General features: G+C 35.8%; 1 protein-coding gene across 1 annotated transcript; it reads right to left on the bottom strand.

Moving 5' to 3' along the window:
• Nucleotides 1–1,633: 1,633 nt before the first annotated feature.
• On the bottom strand, nucleotides 1,634–16,249 carry LOC129000056 (protein dimmed-like). Its single transcript, XM_054426913.1, has 5 exons — nucleotides 16,085–16,249; nucleotides 8,605–8,743; nucleotides 8,022–8,221; nucleotides 7,108–7,244; nucleotides 1,634–4,152 (listed from the first exon to the last, which is right to left on the bottom strand). Exons 2-5 carry the CDS (start codon nucleotides 8,741–8,743, stop codon nucleotides 4,050–4,052), a joined length of 579 nt encoding a protein of 192 aa, XP_054282888.1. The 5' UTR covers nucleotides 16,085–16,249; the 3' UTR covers nucleotides 1,634–4,049.
• Between the last annotated feature and the right edge of the window lie 1,901 nt (nucleotides 16,250–18,150).

Genomic DNA, 18,150 nt, shown 5'->3' with positions numbered 1-18,150 from the left:
GTTTATTAGCAAGTTTGGTTGGTTAGGTTACGTTATGATAGTTTAATTTTATGACACAACATTCTAAAATTGATTTTATAATTAAAAATTATAAGTAAACATTAATTTCATTTTTATCTTATATATTTTTTATATTATCAGCAAGTTTGGTTGGTTAGGTTGGGTTATGACAGTTTAATTTTATAGTTAAAAATTTAATTTAATAACTAAAAATTATAAAATTAACTAATTAACCAATTAATTTTAATTTTTCAACTTAGCGGTTCTAGTGGCGAACGCTGACACTATGTTAGCCATCGTCCCTCCCGTGTGTCCCACCGGCAAAATGCCTGTCTTGGACTAAATGAACAGGTGTGTGGAGTGGAAATAGCAATCTACAGTACCTATTTCTAGTCAATGGTTATGTAAAAAGCATTATTCTAGTAATTTATGCAGTAAGGTACCTAGCTCATATTTCTCTTATGTAGGCGGGATTCGGAAAGGGAAGAAAAGTTGGTTTGAGTCGCTGCAGGGGGGTAGAGCTGGGAGCTTATGAATTCCCCATTCCCCTGTAAGCTTCCACATTCAGAATGTGTCTACCTTTGGCCTGCTGTCATAGCAGGTCATCCTCTCTCGGTCATAAAAATTTGTGGTTTTTAGGCAGCAGCTCTCCATTTAAACAAATTAAATCTAAAACTTTTAAAAATTAAAATTTGTCCTTTTCTTAATATTATTGGAATTTATCCAATGACTCCAACCATCCAGGTTCATAAACAGTAGAAAATTCATACTTAGACCCCACCTATCATAATCAAAATGCATTGTGCTCAATGTTTACTTCATTAATTGCTAAAAGGAACACCCAGATGTGTATTGAATTTTTAAGGCCTACAATAAAATCAAGACACATCTGCAAACAAGCATTCTAAATATTAGTTACATTATACACCATATTTTGTATGAATAAGGTGAAGACAACAAACATAAAGCTCTTTAAATATATCGTTAGCAAACACGCATGTGGAACAACAATATAATTTACTTAAAATTTCTAAAAGCTGAATTAAATGGCCTTGATGGTGTCTTTAATTCCCATGTTAGGTTCAGAGGGTTCATTCAAATAGATGTTGGTCGCAGAGAAATAAGGTACAGAGGAAAATTCAATGGTACACTTTAAAGTGGTGTCTAGCATGTACTTTACTTCAACTCTTCCTTGCTCGACACAAGCATGTTTCCTGTACACAAAATACCAGAAAGCCAAAAGCCTATGGTCGTTCCATATGAGCCGACTTGTTGCTCTGATCCATAAGCATGTTCCCTCTCTGTACGGTACCTTCTCTCTATGTTGGTACACGAGTGATTAAAATTTAACAAAAATCCGAGAACTTCCCTTTGTGCGTCTCAGGCTGGATAAAAGTTTCTCAGACACAAATATACAGTACAAATGTGATATCCTATGCAGTGTTGCACATTGGTAAGACTACGACAATAGTCACTCTTTTATAAGGCTAGGTGTTAGTAAAACATGTTTCTTGAGCGAGTATCTATCTTATTTAGATTTTACCCTCCTTCAATTCACTTCATTGTCCTTTCTCTTTAATACTTCAAATTCTCTCTTATCACTATGAAGGAAAACAACAAAGTCTTTGTTCCATCTCATTGTATTTCATAAAAACATTATCTCACACTTATATGGTAACAATGATGACTTAAAACTAGTGAAAGATTCCCGGGACTCATGAGCATGGACGGCATCATTATTCATAGGAGTAGTTAGTCAATCTTTAATAAGTCAATTGTCAACAAGAAAATGCTGTGTAAAAAAAATAAAATGTTAAAATGGCGGATTTTATTTGATCTTAAAACGCCGTTTAGGAAAATGCATGACTAGTCTTTTATCCCATTTTTATCATACTCTCTCGCCAGATTGTTTTTAGTAAAATATCCAAAATGTTTTGCTAATTTATATATTTCAAGCCTCTTTTGCATTTTACTAACCAATTTATACTTTGTTAATGCAATTTGGTATGATAATATAAGATAATTTCAGGTCAAAAATTGGATATATAGATCATCTAAATAGTTTGATGTTTCTAACCCTTGGTCTTATTAAATAAATGACTTTCTACTTGTTTGTATATATAACCGGTTTTCTCTCAAATTCAAATACAACCATCAGTTAAAGGATAGATTAACAATAGAAACTTTCTCTGTCATGTCATTTACATGTTCCTACCTATAATACAAATTTTTATAAATGGGAAAAAAATTCTTATGGTTTGCTCACAAAAGTACAATTTCAGATACACATTTAAGCAAAATCTGCAAAATGGAGTAGCAAGAAAATACGTACAGTTAGATTATAACTAAGGCACAAAACCACTTAAAGCAATTAACTATACCTATGAAAATTGAAAATAAAAATCAACCCTGGGAACCAATATGGTTTAAGTAACAAAAACAACATTTAGTAACATAAATCAAACATAAACTAACGCTATAGCCAAAATTTACAAAAATAGGGTAACTCCAAACAAGCCCTGAAGAAAACAATCTTTGCACATGATAACGTAATTACTATGACTTAATGGGTGCCGAGAATCCACTAATACTCCTCCTCTGAAATCAATTACGCTCAGGGGAGTCAAACGGCACTCAGGCCTACCTGACGGTTTTGACAGTATATGACCCCCACGGCAAAGAATAGGACAGCACTCGTTCCGCTTCCCGTCGTCCAGGATGAGGCTTAATTAGAAGAAAATCAGAATATTGGCACCTATCAATTGAACAATGTAGGTGATATACCTAAATTATTTGTTGATTATTGTCTGTAGCAAAGATTGTTTTGACAAAAATTAAAAATTCCTCTTTAACTCAACACTATATACATCTTAAAACTACAACCTAGACAATCGTGATAATTTTGTGAAGTATACAGAACATACTGTTAAAAGTTTTCTTGCCATACTCATAAATGTCATCAACAACTGAAGTTTTAATAACTGAGCTTGTATTGGATATAATTGAAATTATTAATTGACGGCTTGATGAACATCAGGTATTTCAAATCAGACGAGGCATGGTAGACGGAGATTCTACTTACTATGTTTTTATTAATAATAAATATGATAGTTCGTACTTTGATCTTTTGGGTAAACTACATTATAAAATTTGTTGCAATCTTTTTACCCATAATCTCTAACCCCAATAATTGAACTAATGGCCGAGTAATATTAAAAAATAATTTCTAAAAAGCTAATATGATAGTTCCTGCTTAGTAAAATGGTTTGCTATAATGCAACATCGAATTCAGTTAAATTGATTCTCTCGATCCTCCCAGAGTTGTTCACCTTAAAGATCTCCCTAATGAATTACTTGGTTTTCAACCTATATATTTATTTCCTCAATTCAATGAACTCACACTGAAAAGGGCTTTCAATCCCTTAATCTTTAGTTTATACTCTCCACATGGTAAAAATTTCTATTCTAAAGCTCAAATATTGTAATCACTACTAAATTGACTGAAAATCATAAAGCCAAAGTAAACATTTAGTAAAGACAAAACATAAATTTATCCACATTTTGTTAGATCAGCTTTGGTTGTTTTCAATCACATTTAATAGCCATCAGCAAAATGATTTTGGATAAACCCAAAGAAAACTAAACTGTGACAGGATCAGATGTCACAGTAAGAATAAACAATCCTGGAAAGCGAAATTGAATCCCGGCATAAGTAAAATGTTGTTTGTATTTATAGTTTTCTTCAGCTGACTATGTTCACCCATCCATAAAGTTTGATGGGCAAAAAGCTTGTCTATTTTAATGTACAGACATCCTCTTTTTTTCTCACATATATACCGTACTTAAATTAATTATTGTCTCTGGACCTTCGAGTCCAATTTTGTGACTAAATTTCCAACAATTATTCTATCACTTTGTTCCTGTTTGCTTACATTGACCAAACTTTTCAACATGTTTCCAATACACAATAATACTGTTGCAGCCTCCCCAACTTTTTCCCGCAGCTGACAATTCTCACTTAAAAATGTTACAAACAGTGTTTCCAAAGGTCAGGTTGCGTTCAAATTCCGTGCTGTCGGTTCTAAACTTTCTTGATAGAGGGAGTTGTTGTTCTGCTCCTCATCATCCGGGTCGTTGTCTACATCTAGGAACCTGAAACAGACAGCATCTTTTTATATGAGAAATTGTTTTTCTACCACTTGATCTAAGATACTACTTATGCACCTCAAGTTGAACTGCAAACTTAAAAAGCTTAGATTCATTTATCATTTTTGCCAATATCACCAACACCTTTACTTAAAGATTATGGGGTTACAATAAAGTCCTATAAATTATTTTTCCTACAGTTACCTAACAATGTACATGTTCTCTAACTGATTTGAGAAAGCAAAGTGGCCAATTCGCTCACCAGTGAGAAAATGTTAACATTGTCTCACTGTAATTACTTTGTCTCACTCCAGATTTGCAACGTGAAGGCACGAAATAGTGAGCGCGTAACATGCAGGCAACGTCGTATGCGCGCGAAGTACGTTGGCAGCACTGGCTGTTAATCAGCTGGTCAGCTGTTGTACTGTTGTATTTGTCACTTCACTTTAAATGTTATATTAAAAGTTCACTTCTGTGTAAAAATAGGCTATGTTTCTTCACCAATTTATTTGTTTTATGGTAACTGTAGGAAAAGTATAATGTGCAACTCGAGTTCAAAGTACAATTGCCTCACTCGAGAAACCGAGTGTAGGAGTTTTGCCAACGGGTATCAGGTAGAAAGGGTCCCCATCCGCGAATTCCTCATACTGCGGAGTTTTGCCAACGGTTGTGGGTTGACGCGAGAGGGGGAGGGGGAGAGATTACACGTAACCGTGAGGGTGGCTTCCGCTAGGGGCGTACAAACCAGGCAGGATGCTGACTGTGTTCAAAGAAATGCAGTTATGCACCTCTGACTGTGAAAGGAAATGTATTGAATTTTTAACCTAACCTAACCTAACCTAACCTAACCTAACCTAACCCAACCTAACCTAACCTAACCTAACCTAACCTAACCTAACCCACTGCGACAAGCGCATAACTGCGGTCAACCCCAGGCGTAGACAACCCTGACAATCACTCTCTCTCCCTCCCTCACACACTCTTTCTCCCGCCCCCACCGTTGGCAAATCTCCGCAACAAGAGGTGGCCGACGGCATCCCCCCCATCTACCTGACAACCGTTGGCAAAACTCCGGTTCCCCGAGAAACCATTCCTCACTCGCCTACGGCTCGTGAGTAAGGATTTCTCTCAAGTGAGTCAATTGCTCACTTTTCTTACTAGTTGCACAAATAACTAATATCTTTCAAAATTGTAAGAAATCGTTAAAAACAATAATGAAAGATTGTTCTATAGGTATTGTTCATTGGTAACCTTTTTGCAATTTCAGTAGAAAAATTGTCTTGTTTTTAAACTTCATTTAATTAATCCCGAATCAGTAGAAAAGCGTAGTCACCTGAAACCCCAGCTTCAAGAAAGAAAACCCTCATATCTTCTCAAATGTTTGCGTTAGTTTAATTATACCTTATAACTCCACTCACTCGAATGTTATTTATAAACTAGATTCGCCCAATTGAAAAGCTATTTACTTTTAGAAGCATACCCTATTATGATTATCTATTGCAGGACTGGCTAGAGAGTTGGCAGAGCCCCCGGGGCCCAGGGCTCCGAAGAGCCAGGTCAAATGTAAAATTTTTTCTGTACGGTACATTTATCTGCTAAAGTCAAAACTTTTTGGATAGTTTTCCAGTTTACTGAGTAGCCTAATTTTTGACTTGAATTGTGTAATTCAAGTCTTCTGACTTAATTCTTACTTGATTTTTTTTGTTGCAATTGTGAGCACTTGAATTAATCAAACTATTCAGCATTTAAGAAATGTATTGTTATTTTGTGTAACAAAATAGCACGGAGGCGGTTGAACTAAATCAGGAAAATAGGGGGCCCGTGACGGATCTCGCGGGCCCTGATCTATTGAGATGGGGTCACTACCTTGGTCCTTGGTGCATATTTTAATGCTGGTGGCTCTAGAATAACAATTAGCTAAGATTTGAATGGTTTTTAGGAACATCATAGTTAAAATATTTTTTATAAACTACCAACACACCATCAAGACATCGTACGTGTTATGTTACTAACACAGAGCCTGCAGGTGGTAACATTACAAGATCATCTGTTCATTAAGTTGACGAGCTGAACAGTTATCATCATGTTGATTGATGGGCTAACTTGTTATCATCTGTAGTTGTTGGTGGTTTTTGACAATGCTTTTAAAACCAGGGTTTGGACTGATCTCTTACAACAACAACAACAAAAAAACAAACAAAAAAATGATGGAGTACAGATAAAAATAAATTTTAAAAGTAAATGATGGAGCGGTTTTATGCACACACTATTTTTGTGTCACTAATTAGTTTTGCTGATTAATAAACACATATCTCTTCAGTGAGAGAGGCCCCTGAACAATGTTCCACTGCAACTCTTTGGTTTATTGTTAAATTGCAGGTTGTTCAATATTTCAACAATAAAACTACTGATTGAAAATACCAAACTCTTTTAATCAAAGAGGTTAATTTAAGGTTTGCTACCTGATTACCTGAACATTTCTTTTTGATATAGTTGCATGGGTAATCGTATTAAGGTAAAAGTTGTGAGTCATAAATATGTGCGAGTAAGATGGTCGATGTACAGAGCTATCTAGTTAATCTTTGATTAAGCATTAAAACTTTTTGTGTGTGTTTTTTTTCCTCCTTGGACGCTATAGGCACTAGCCCAGGATTGTTTTTCACACTACTTCAGATTAGACCTAGGGGTTGTGGCAATATGACTTAGATAAAATCCATTGGTGATTTGGCAGGATTTGAACCCGGGACCTCAGGGGAAGTCCCGCGCTCTAACCACTAGACCAGCTCACTCCCCCAAAACTTTGTGTTGAGGAGACATAAAAGGGTGTAAGAATGATAAAGTGAAGAAATAAAATAAACTAAGCTAATAAGAGGGAAACTAGCCAATGATCTTTTTGATAGGTTTATTATTGTTTGAACACGTTATTAATAGTCTAAGTTCCTAAAACATGACTTTACTCACGTGTAAGGCTTCTCATCCCCCCTCATCTCGCAGATAACATTGGTCAACGCCATGATGTAGTTCTTAGCGAGGGTCAGTGTCTCTATCTTGGACAGCTTCCTCTCCATCTTGACATGAGGAATCACCTCTCGGAGTTGCTAACAGAAAAAATATTGTTAACAAATCAAATAGTGCAAGATTAACTAATTTGAAATGTATATTGTTGCTTTCAAAATTTAAACTTTGAGGATTAAGAAGACAATAAAAATAATGATCGTTGAAAAATTAGTATTTATATGCTCGCAACAACAGTGTGGGTGCTTTGCAGGAGTCACTGAGACTGAAAGGAGAACTGGTCAATTCAAAAACGTTCAGTTGGCGGCCTCTTTTGACATTGCATTTGCCTGTTTACATGTAACACAGAGGCCTGTGCGTGGAATGTATTCAGCAAAGCAAGGGGTGAGCCAGTCCAGTACAGTACAAGGGTGAACTGTAGGCCTACTGATAAAAAGTAGTGGCTGGTTCCAGAATCCGAACCCACGACATTGCTGCCTTGGGCAGGAGGTCTGTGGCACTACCAACTGCACCACCAAACTCACCAGAGTTCTACGAGAACATAAATAAACCATCAGCTATCTGTACGTTCTTGGACATATCCCAGCATTCCATAAACCAGGGTCTTACCAGTTGAACTTTCTTTCAAAAGTACTCGTAGGAGGATGTAAGTATTGTTTTATGTTTACATAGTTGAATCTATCACAAAAACTTAAGAACTAAAACCTTGAAGAGTTCTGTAGTTGTGATTATAAAAATTCTGGAAATTGTAGCTATGGATTTTAACTTGTCCAAAATTCAAGTAGGCTACCTCTTTGTCTCATAAAATCCTCTAGAGTACATCTTAATCCACTCCTTGAAACCCTTCAAGTTGTACAAACCTCGAAAGCATCGTTGAGGGAGTGCATCCTCATCCTCTCGCGCTCGTTGCTCTCCAGCCGCCTCATGTTCCTCTCTCGCGCGGACAGACCAGTTCTTCTTCTCCTCCCCGGAGTGATGGATCCCCCACCTCCTGCCAAGTACCTCCACTTAGCTCTGACTGATCTCCTAGATGTGCCTTCACTGCAGGAACTGTCTGAGTCTGAACAAAAAATACTCAAGTTCAATTGATTTATTTCTGTAGAGAAAACTATGAGGCCTGATTGATATTATTCAAATTCTATTTATTATTTCACAGTACAAGTTTTTATACAATGAATAGCGCCAAATTATGGGGCTAAATAGCTTTTTCCACAATCTCTCCTCGCTTTCGAGACTAGTAATGAAAACTACTATTTTTGCGTGCAACATTGTCTGCTGTTTAGGACTGTCGAGTTAGTGAGTTACACAAACTGTCAAATTACCGAGTACCGGTACTCAATTTTATGTACTGCAATAAATTTAAATCAGAAAAAATAAAATAAAAGAGGAGACCATGTCGGTTTGTAAACCTCTAAAACAACTTATACTTAACATCATTATTACCTTGTTGAATGTGTTTCAGTGAATTTTTCCCAGATGATATGTCAGAGACACCATCGTCTACTTCCACCTCGTCTTCTTCTTCTTCTAAAGATCTGCCACCGCTGTCTACTTCTGAGAGTAGCCCAACTTCGGATCTCATCTGTAGAATTAAACTCACTTAAGCATAACTTACAGTATAATAAAATGACATTGTTAGTTTTATAATGGATATGGCCAATCCTTTTTACATCTCATTACGAAAATGGTGTGTGGAGAATCAGAGCAAACAAAGAATTAAGGGAAATCTATACATACATTGATGAAATAATAGCACAAATAAAAAGTAGGAGACTGAGATTAGAAAAATAAAAAAAGAAGGGAAGAAGATTCTATGCTAAGAATGTGTCTGAAAATCTCCCTCGCGGAAGACGGCCACTTAGGACGACCTCGGCTAAAGATGGCAGGACAAGGAAAGATGAAGAGATGTTGGGGAAAGCTAAGAGCATAGATATAATGGATGGGAGACAGATAGAGGTGGCGACTTGTTGTGGGTGAGGCCAAAAACTTACTGAGGTTTGAGTGGACCACATAGGTAAGGTATAGCCAATCAGTAAAGTTTACTCTAGTCCACTGAAAACTGACAATTGATTAATAAAATTGCTTACTAAACTAGCTGTGTGCCCGTTCTACATACGGGGATCTTATAGTAGTCAGTTGAATGTGACAAAAATCACACAATGTTGGGTTTTTGGACATTTGTAATTTTATTTCTTAAGTAGGTACCTAGGCCATGTATTCTATGGAAAAGTACTGGTATCAAGGATCGTCGTCGAAGAGGCTGTTACATGAATAAATAGGTAGGCGTACGTACCCAAGAGATGGGCTATGGGCCTATTTGCTGTAAGCGATTGCATTACACGGTGAGCAGAAACAGAAAGTGACACATTGGAAAAGCGAGTTTAGCATCATCTGTAAACCTCTGTTACAATCACCCACTGCAGTTGTGATTTTTTACTTTACACTTTACACAATCGCCATTGAAGCGCCGTCAATGAGTGGAAACTATTGGCGACGATCATTAAGTGTCCCAGCCATATACAACACTGATTCAAGGTCTTTTTTCTGGTTATCAAAACTCACGAACAATTTTATACACAAAAAATTTCTGGTTCCTGACCTGGATGATGCCTAGGTATTTAATTTAATTTACGGTTACACTATGATATTGCACTTGCGATTAATTAAATCCGTTATGTAAGAAAAACGTTTTTAATCTCAATTTTGGTTGGGATTTGCTTTCAAAACGTGATTCGAAATGGTTGCGGTATTTGTAAACAACATTTGTAAACATATCAGTGACAGAAAAAAAAAATCTTGATCCGAACAGCTGTTCGTTATTTCATAGACGATTATGTGATAAAAATTAAACGAAAATTTGACAAAAATCGCACAAAACTGCATTTTTGAACGTCCTTAATTTTATTTACAAAGTAGTTAGGCCATATTTTAATCACTAAAGACACTCTCGCCAATCCAGTGAATACATTAAAATGACTTGGGTCTTGATAGGTACTCTCGTTTTCACGGAGAAGATTGCGTGTGTTACAAACCTCAGTAAGTTTTTGGCCTCACCCACAACAAGTCGCCACCTCTATCTGTCTCCCATCCATTATATCTATGCTCTTAGCTTTCCCCAACATCTCTTCATCTTTCCTTGTCCTGCCATCTTGAGTGTTACAGACAGAAATACAGACAGACAGAAATAGAGATAAGACTCGTTTCTGCTTCTTTAATGTATAAAATGTAAAAATAACCTAAAAATATATAATTCTGAGCAATGTATAGACAAAACTCTAATTTTATTTAAATAGAATAAAGAAATGTGAAATATATAGGCTGCTCAACCTGGATTGCATTATTTTGACGAGTAGTAGAAAAAAAATTATCCATACATAGTTTGATATACCTACTGTGTTTGTAAATTAGCTAAACATTTTGTAAATACAATTTGGTTTTCTACAGTTATTACACCTAGTTTCGGCGAATCTATAAGAATAGTGTGACTTTTGTACAAGAAGAAAATCCAGAAAACGGCTAAAACCTCATATGTCTCTTGTTGCATCACTTAAAATCCCCAACTGTCAACATTCTACATGTGTCTTATAACTTCTCAATAACATGTTTTGCTTTGATAGTGATCAAATCACTCTGTATTTCCCACTTACAGCTATCAATAGAATCTGGGAATTCAGTTTCCAATATATCTTTGGAAACACAACCTTTTGGAAGTAGCCTTCGCACCAGTTTGACATTCAGTGGCGATTGTTTTTCAAAAAAGTGTCGCGAGATACGAGAACTACGCAAGGGAGGGACCAGTCTAGAAATGCCAAGGCCGAGAGTGAAGGTCGGACAGGCCTGATGCTGATAGCCGTGCCTCAGCGAAAGGTCGGTGTTGGGCGAAAGTAAACGATATTATTGTCCGCCTTTCCCTTCTACAGTGTCCGGTGTCGGTGTCGGCTGGGGACCAATCTAACATGATGCATGAAAGAACTATAATTAATGACGACGAGTAAGAGTAAATTTTTGAGTCATCATATGTTGTTATTTTAGTTACAAACTGAACTGATGGGTTGATTTGATGATCGAATCGTGTGAAGACGAACATGATGAAGGTAGGACTACCGAGTTGAAAGTAAATGTTGGGGTCATCAATGTAGGCTCAAAGGCATTTTAATTTGCTTACGAAATGGATTGATCTTATGTAAAAACTGTTAAGAGTATAAAACAACAATAAACACAGTGCTATTGTAAATAAAATTCAACTTGGAGAGTGAAAACATCATTTAATTACGTATAAATCATCATGAACGAGACCCGAGCCATAGAGGAGGCCTACAGCATTTCTTAACAGAATACAATCATCTTGGCCACATGGAATTACAGTAGTCACATAAGATCACGTCACGAATCAATTACCGGAGTATTTTATCATTTTAATCCCACAATCCTACATTACTTTAATTTATTTTCGTTATAAATTTCACGTTAGTTAAAGTTAAATGAGTTTGGTAGCCTTTGCATTAATAAACAAACACAGTATGGTTCACATTTAAAATTAAATATTGTTTTACAATACCAAGTTTACTTATGTGAAGTTTTAATATAGCCTACAATAGTTTGGGGAAGTTTTGTCTACAGTTAATTTTACACCAGAATTGAGTAACTTCGTGAACAATATTGAATTCTTTAAAATGTATTCACTAAAAATATATATGAATAAATTTTAAGCAAGTTAAGTATTGTATGGAGAAAACTAGTTCATATAGGAAATGCTCTACCATTGATTATATATAATAAGTAACTCATTATGTACGAAATGAAAGTGTTCAGTTAATGGTTCTACTTTCTAGCCACGGCCTAGACTTAAAATAAACTACGGTTTAGAAAAAGGCCATTTATGATTTGTTTTTGCTAAACATCGTAGGTCAACGCAACTAAAACTATAAATGATAGATAAAACATAAATGATTTGAAACATTATTTGCGTTCAGTTAGAAGCTTTTTGAAGAATAGTCTTGTGGATCAGAGAGCTTAATTCATACAAGGGGCAAATGAAAGTCGATCCCTTTTTAAAGTAATAAACAATATCAATAGACAGTGTAATAGAAAATGCCCTATGTCACATGCATGACAGGTTAAGTATTCGGCGACTTGTCGAATCTTAAATACAGACATTAATCCTGAAACCATAAAAACTGGAACCAGAAATCCAATCATGTATAATTAACGAAGAAAAAACTTGCAAAACTTGTCAATCTCGTTCTTTTACTTCAGGGCGTTACTTCTGATTATGCGTCTTTAGAGTTAAGACTGATTTATCAATTTCCAAAATGCACAGGATTGCAATCAATTCATTGTGGATTTTTACTAAAAAGGAAATAAATAACTTTCAATCGGGAGTTTATGTCTAAAGGAAGTCCCAGTTCCCATTGCAAAAGACGTATCTAGCTTAACGTTTTAATAGAATTCGACACATAATTTATTAGAAGAATTCACAACAGCCAGCTCCAAAGAACTCATTTTGCAAATACACATTACGTATAATTCTGCTAAAGCCAGTTGTCAGAACGTTGCTACGTTTGTTTCGTCAAAACATCAAAATCAGTTTTAAGGTTAAATCAGTGGTGTGTTCCTAGCCTTGTGGTTAAAATCTCGGACTTAGTAGCAGAGGAACAGGTTTGTTTCCCGGATTATCCGCAACAATTTGACGGATCTGTTAATCTTGCCCTAGAAGTGTTTACGTTTCTTAATAGCACAATGACTCTAGGGGTAAATCAATATTTACAAAGTTATATATTTCTCAATCCATTCCCAATCAGACGAGATTATTTATAAACAATATAAGTATTTGAATGAGATAATACCAACGCAACGATTGACGGAATGGGCAGAAAATTTACAGTAAAATTTGTTTTTCGAGGCATAACGTGAAGATATACTGGTAAGAAACATTTACAGATATACTTTTAATATAGTTCAAACAATACAACCCCATTCCTTGACAGAAACAGGCAGAGACCTGTAAAAATGAGTACCTCATGACGTCATGCTGGACACGTCGATGGTGACGTAACTTAGTATCACGCTACGATAGCGTTTATTACGTTCCGTCACATTCAAACACTTAACACTTTTACTCTCCGCGTCACGAGAGTAATCAGTGCAATGCCGCTGCAACTGCGATTTCTCCGGTAATCAGTAGGCCTACGAACCGCTGCTTCCGATGGATTAAGGATAAGTTCCAGTAATCAGTACGAACCGCTACTTCCGATGGATTAAGGATAAGTTCCAGTAATCAGTACGAACCGCTGCTTCCGATGGATTAAGGATAAGTTCCAGTAATCAGTACGAACCACCGCTTCCGATGTATTAAGGATAAGTTCCAGTAATCAGTACGAACCACTGCTTCCGATGGATTGAGGATATGTTCCAGTAATCAGTACGAACCACTGCTTCCGATGGATTGAGGATATGTTCCAGTAATCAGTACGAACCGCTGCTTCCGATGGATTAAGGATAAGTTCCAGTAATCAGTACGAACCACTGCTTCCGATGGATTGAGGATAGTAATCAGTACGAACCGCTGCTTCCGATGCATTAAGGATAAGTTCCCGTAATCAGTACGAACCGCTGCTTCCAATGGATTAAGGATAAGTTCCAATAATCAATACGAACCACTGGTTCCGATGGATTAAGGATAAGTTCCAGTAATCAGTACGAACCGCTGCTTCCAATGGATTAAGGATAAGTTCCCGTAATCAGTGCGAACCACTGCTTCCGATGGATTAAGGATAAGTTCCCGTAATCAGTGCGAACCGCTGCTTCCGATGCATTAAGGATAAGTTCCAATAATCAGTACGAACCACTGCTTCCGATGGATTGAGGATAAGTTCCAGTAATCAGTACGAACCGCTGCTTCCGATGGATTAAGGATAAGTTCCCGTAATCAGTATGAACCGCTGCTTCCGATGCATTAAGGATAAGTTCCAATAATCAGTACGAACCGCTGCTTCCGATGCATTAAGGATAAGTTCCAATAATCAGTACGAACCGTTGCTTCCGATGCATTAAGGATAAGTTCCAATAATCAGTACGAACCACTGCTTCTGATGGATTAAGGATAAGTTCCCGTAATCAGTATATGAACCGCTGCTTCCGATGCATTAAGGATAAGTTCCAATAATCAGTACTAACCGCTGCTTCCGATGGGATAAGCTCCAATAATCAGTACGAACCACTGCTTCCGATGCATTAAGGACAATTTGTAATGTGATGAAATAAATAATATAAGCATCATGTTATGTAAAATATTTAGGGATGACTTTTAAATAGAGAAAAAACAAATTTACAATAATTTATTTCAAAATGAGTTGTTTATAATGAATATTTCATGAAAATATTTAAATCCGTTTTTAGAGGGATAAAACCATTTGATACTAAGCCCTGTTCAATTAGCTTACCATTAAATCTCAATATTCCGAAAAATCGTATCAGTTCTATTTGAATTAGGTTCTGGAAAGTTATTTATAATTGAACATTATTCATCGAATAGGGATTTGGTCTTTACAGGATTTCTAACACTGTTTAGTTCTCTTAACCCTCTTAGCTCGTGTATGGTTAACGTGGCAGATGAATTGAGAATAGCCTGGCCTTTATTTTTCCGCACTAAAGTTTGCTAGCAAGTGTGTCACTTAATAAAAGCAACTTTTGTGCTATACATCTGTGTTTACTGTCACACAAAACCCTATTCAATTAATTGAAATACCTTCTACCGGTAGCCTTATTTTCCTGTTCCATTGTTAACAAAGTCTGTAATCTATTTTCAATATTTTGGCATCAATAGGGTATAAGAGGTTAACAATAAAAACACCGTTATATACCAAACTAGAGGTCGTCTAGTGGTTGAAAACTCGACCAAAAACATATAATGTACAGACTTCTCTATTTTCACCCATCGCTGTAACGAAAACACGTGATTGGAACATCTTTAATTTGTTTTGATTTACTGTTTATATTTCGTTGTTATTTCGTCACCGACAACCCTTAAGGCACATGTTAATTTTTTTTAAATTTTCAATTCATTTTATTTTTTATTTTTGAGCCTATTTTAATTTATAAAGGCATTCTGCACATCTACAGGCAAATATCTTTCTAACAGTTTGCGTAGATTTTCCCTGCGATGTACATGAGCTGAGAAAAAAAGGTTTAAAGAAACATGCTTACCTAATAATTTAATAGTTATTATATTTTCTTCCGGTCTGGGTAGGAAAGAGTAACACTTTCGGATGTAACTTCACCAACCCCCTTTTAAAGTTAGTTTTACATCGATCAAAACCACAGCCATCACCCGATTAATTACAAAAATAACTTTACATTTGAACGTGTTTTTGTAGTACACAAATTAATGAGTTTTATTTTTTAGAGTGGTAACTCAATGTATATTGCATATAGGTAAAGTAATTTAGTAAATTAAATGAAAGTTCCTTTATTTATTTAGGTGAGCTCAGGACCACATGGACCCTTTATGAACAACCTGAATTGAGTAGTGTATATTACAGTATATTCTAAATTCTCCAACATGTCGATGTTTGCGAAAGAAAAGCTATGAGTAATTGAAAAACTTGGTATATAAAGATAAAAGTAAGAAGACTTCAAAATCAGAAACCAAGCGTATTATTTTACATTATCTATTCATTCACCAGTACTAATTTGTACTAATCAAATAAATTTGTTATCTTTTTTTATTCTTAGTAAAAATTAAAGCGAAACAAACTAAAAACTGAGTGACAGTAAGTTTAAGTATATACTGGAAATATACCAAAATAACTAAATTTGCGTTAACTTATACTAAACCTATGATTTACACTAACTACATTAGTTTCTAACTTATTTACAAATTAAATAATGTAAGTGCACTGTAATTGGTGCATGGTCAACTTACACTATTGTTTTATCCGTGTGCGATCCTCAACCAAAACTGTCACAAACTTTAAACCATTGTCACTCGAAATTTTGAATTTGAATTCAATAATTGACACAACTATGTACAGGGTGCCACGTATACTGTAAGTTGAACTGTACTAGAAAGTTACGTTGCCTGATCCAGTTTCGATTTCAGCTGGGAGAGTGGCAACAGTTACTGGTGGGGGTAACACAGCCCCCCCCCTACGCAATCAGCTGATCTTTGTTGCTCACAATCAGCTGGTAGCGCCGTCAGCTGTTAGCATTGTTGTATTGTTCCCGCCACTCGCACACGTGTGCTGGGAGTTTTGAATCGGATAGGGATAAGAAACTCTACTTGTCCTGTGCACTAGAACAAGTGTTTATGTCAAGGGTATGTTTTGTTAGCATGAGAAAACCAATGTATAATGTAACAGTTGAGAGTGCCTCCACTAAATTTGCTTGGTGAAAATGAAGGTTATTTGAAGCTGAAATACCCAACATTTATATCTATCCATACTATAATAAAATTAAGTTTGTGTCTGTCTGTCTTGGCAGCTGTCACGACTAAAATAAAATACTAAACCGATAAAGCAAAAAGATGATCCACATATCTAGGAATGTCATAGGCCTATTCACTTCCCTGAGTTCCTCTCGGGCTACGCCCCTTGGATGTCCAAAGTTTTGAGGTGAGGTTTTCAAAAGTAAATATTAATTGGTCTCTCCATTAAAGCATGAGAAAGTTCACAATGTTTACCTTTACGTTGACATTTCAATGTAAACAAGCAGAACTGCCAAATTGCTTATTCCACAAATTATTTCAGACAGCTGATCCAAAGAAATTAAATATAATATTTTACACAACTATGTGACAGGTTTATTTATTCTATAACTATGTCATTGATTATGAAAAAAAGATTCTATAACCGTTGCTGTATCAACACAGGCTCTGCTTTCTATTTATTAAAGTGTTAAAGTCATTAAAATAATGTTATTAATATATTTTCATGTCAGTATATATATAACAGTATATATATAAATAACAGTAGGACAATTACAATGTAGGTCCACTTTTTTGTATAAATTTAGTGGATTTTTGATAATAAATTCAAACTACTTAACAAGTGTTTGGATTAGGCGGTATGTTACATCTTCCCGTTGCGAAGCACACAGCAGCTAGTCTATATATATATATATAATTCAATGTATGTTTGTTTGTATGTTTGTCCTTTATGGACTCCGAAACCGCTCGACAAATTGTAATGAAACTTTCAGGCATTATTAAGTATTATTCAAGGATGGTTTGTGTGAAGTTTGGTGCAGATCCGTCAAAAGGGCTCCACCCCAGTGGCTCTGGAGTTTCCCATGTTAACCTTATGAGTACTCATATTTAAAATGTAATTTAAGAATCTTAACAGCTGGTTCAACACTTCAATTTGATTCTGTGATGTTCAATAGTATTAAAAAGTTAATAGGTTTACCAACAGGGTGCAGAACTACTGTATTATTTTTTTAAATTATGACAACAGCTAATTTGCAACAAAAAGGTGAGTGAGCATAGCGAACGAACTTCAACGTGGAGGCGAGTTAGCGTAGCGAACGAGCTCCAACCTAAAGGTGAGAAAGCGTAGCGAACGAAATTCAACCAGGACGTGATTGAACCATGCGAACGAGCTCATCTTGAAAATGAACGAGCATTTGACATAAAACCACATTAGGACAGGACAACGTCTGTCGGGCCAGCTAGTATTTAATAAATGTAAATGTTTTAGTTGCATTTCGTAGGGAATCGAATAACTTAACTCTTGCCCATTCCCATTAATCATACACAATAAGCTGTGTTGACCTATCTTCGCCAATAGAGTGTTTGTTACTTATTAGAGCCAAGTCTTTCCAACCTAGCCTAATATTAACATAACCTCATTTATATCACGTGAATTCATATCTATATACTTAATACAATAAAGATCTTCTCTGTAACATACCTTTTTACCATTAAGGTGTAATTTGAAAGCTTATGATCCAGCAGAGGGATGAAATAGTTATTTGTGCAACTAGTGAGAAAAG

This window comes from Macrosteles quadrilineatus, unplaced genomic scaffold (genome assembly GCF_028750875.1).
Source record: "Macrosteles quadrilineatus isolate MER2022 unplaced genomic scaffold, UCM_ALF_1.0 Scaffold_8__2_contigs__length_117827958, whole genome shotgun sequence".
NCBI classification, from domain to species: domain Eukaryota; kingdom Metazoa; phylum Arthropoda; class Insecta; order Hemiptera; family Cicadellidae; genus Macrosteles; species Macrosteles quadrilineatus.
Note: the sequence above shows the minus strand (reverse complement) of the source record. Positions and strands in the feature narration are given on the sequence as shown.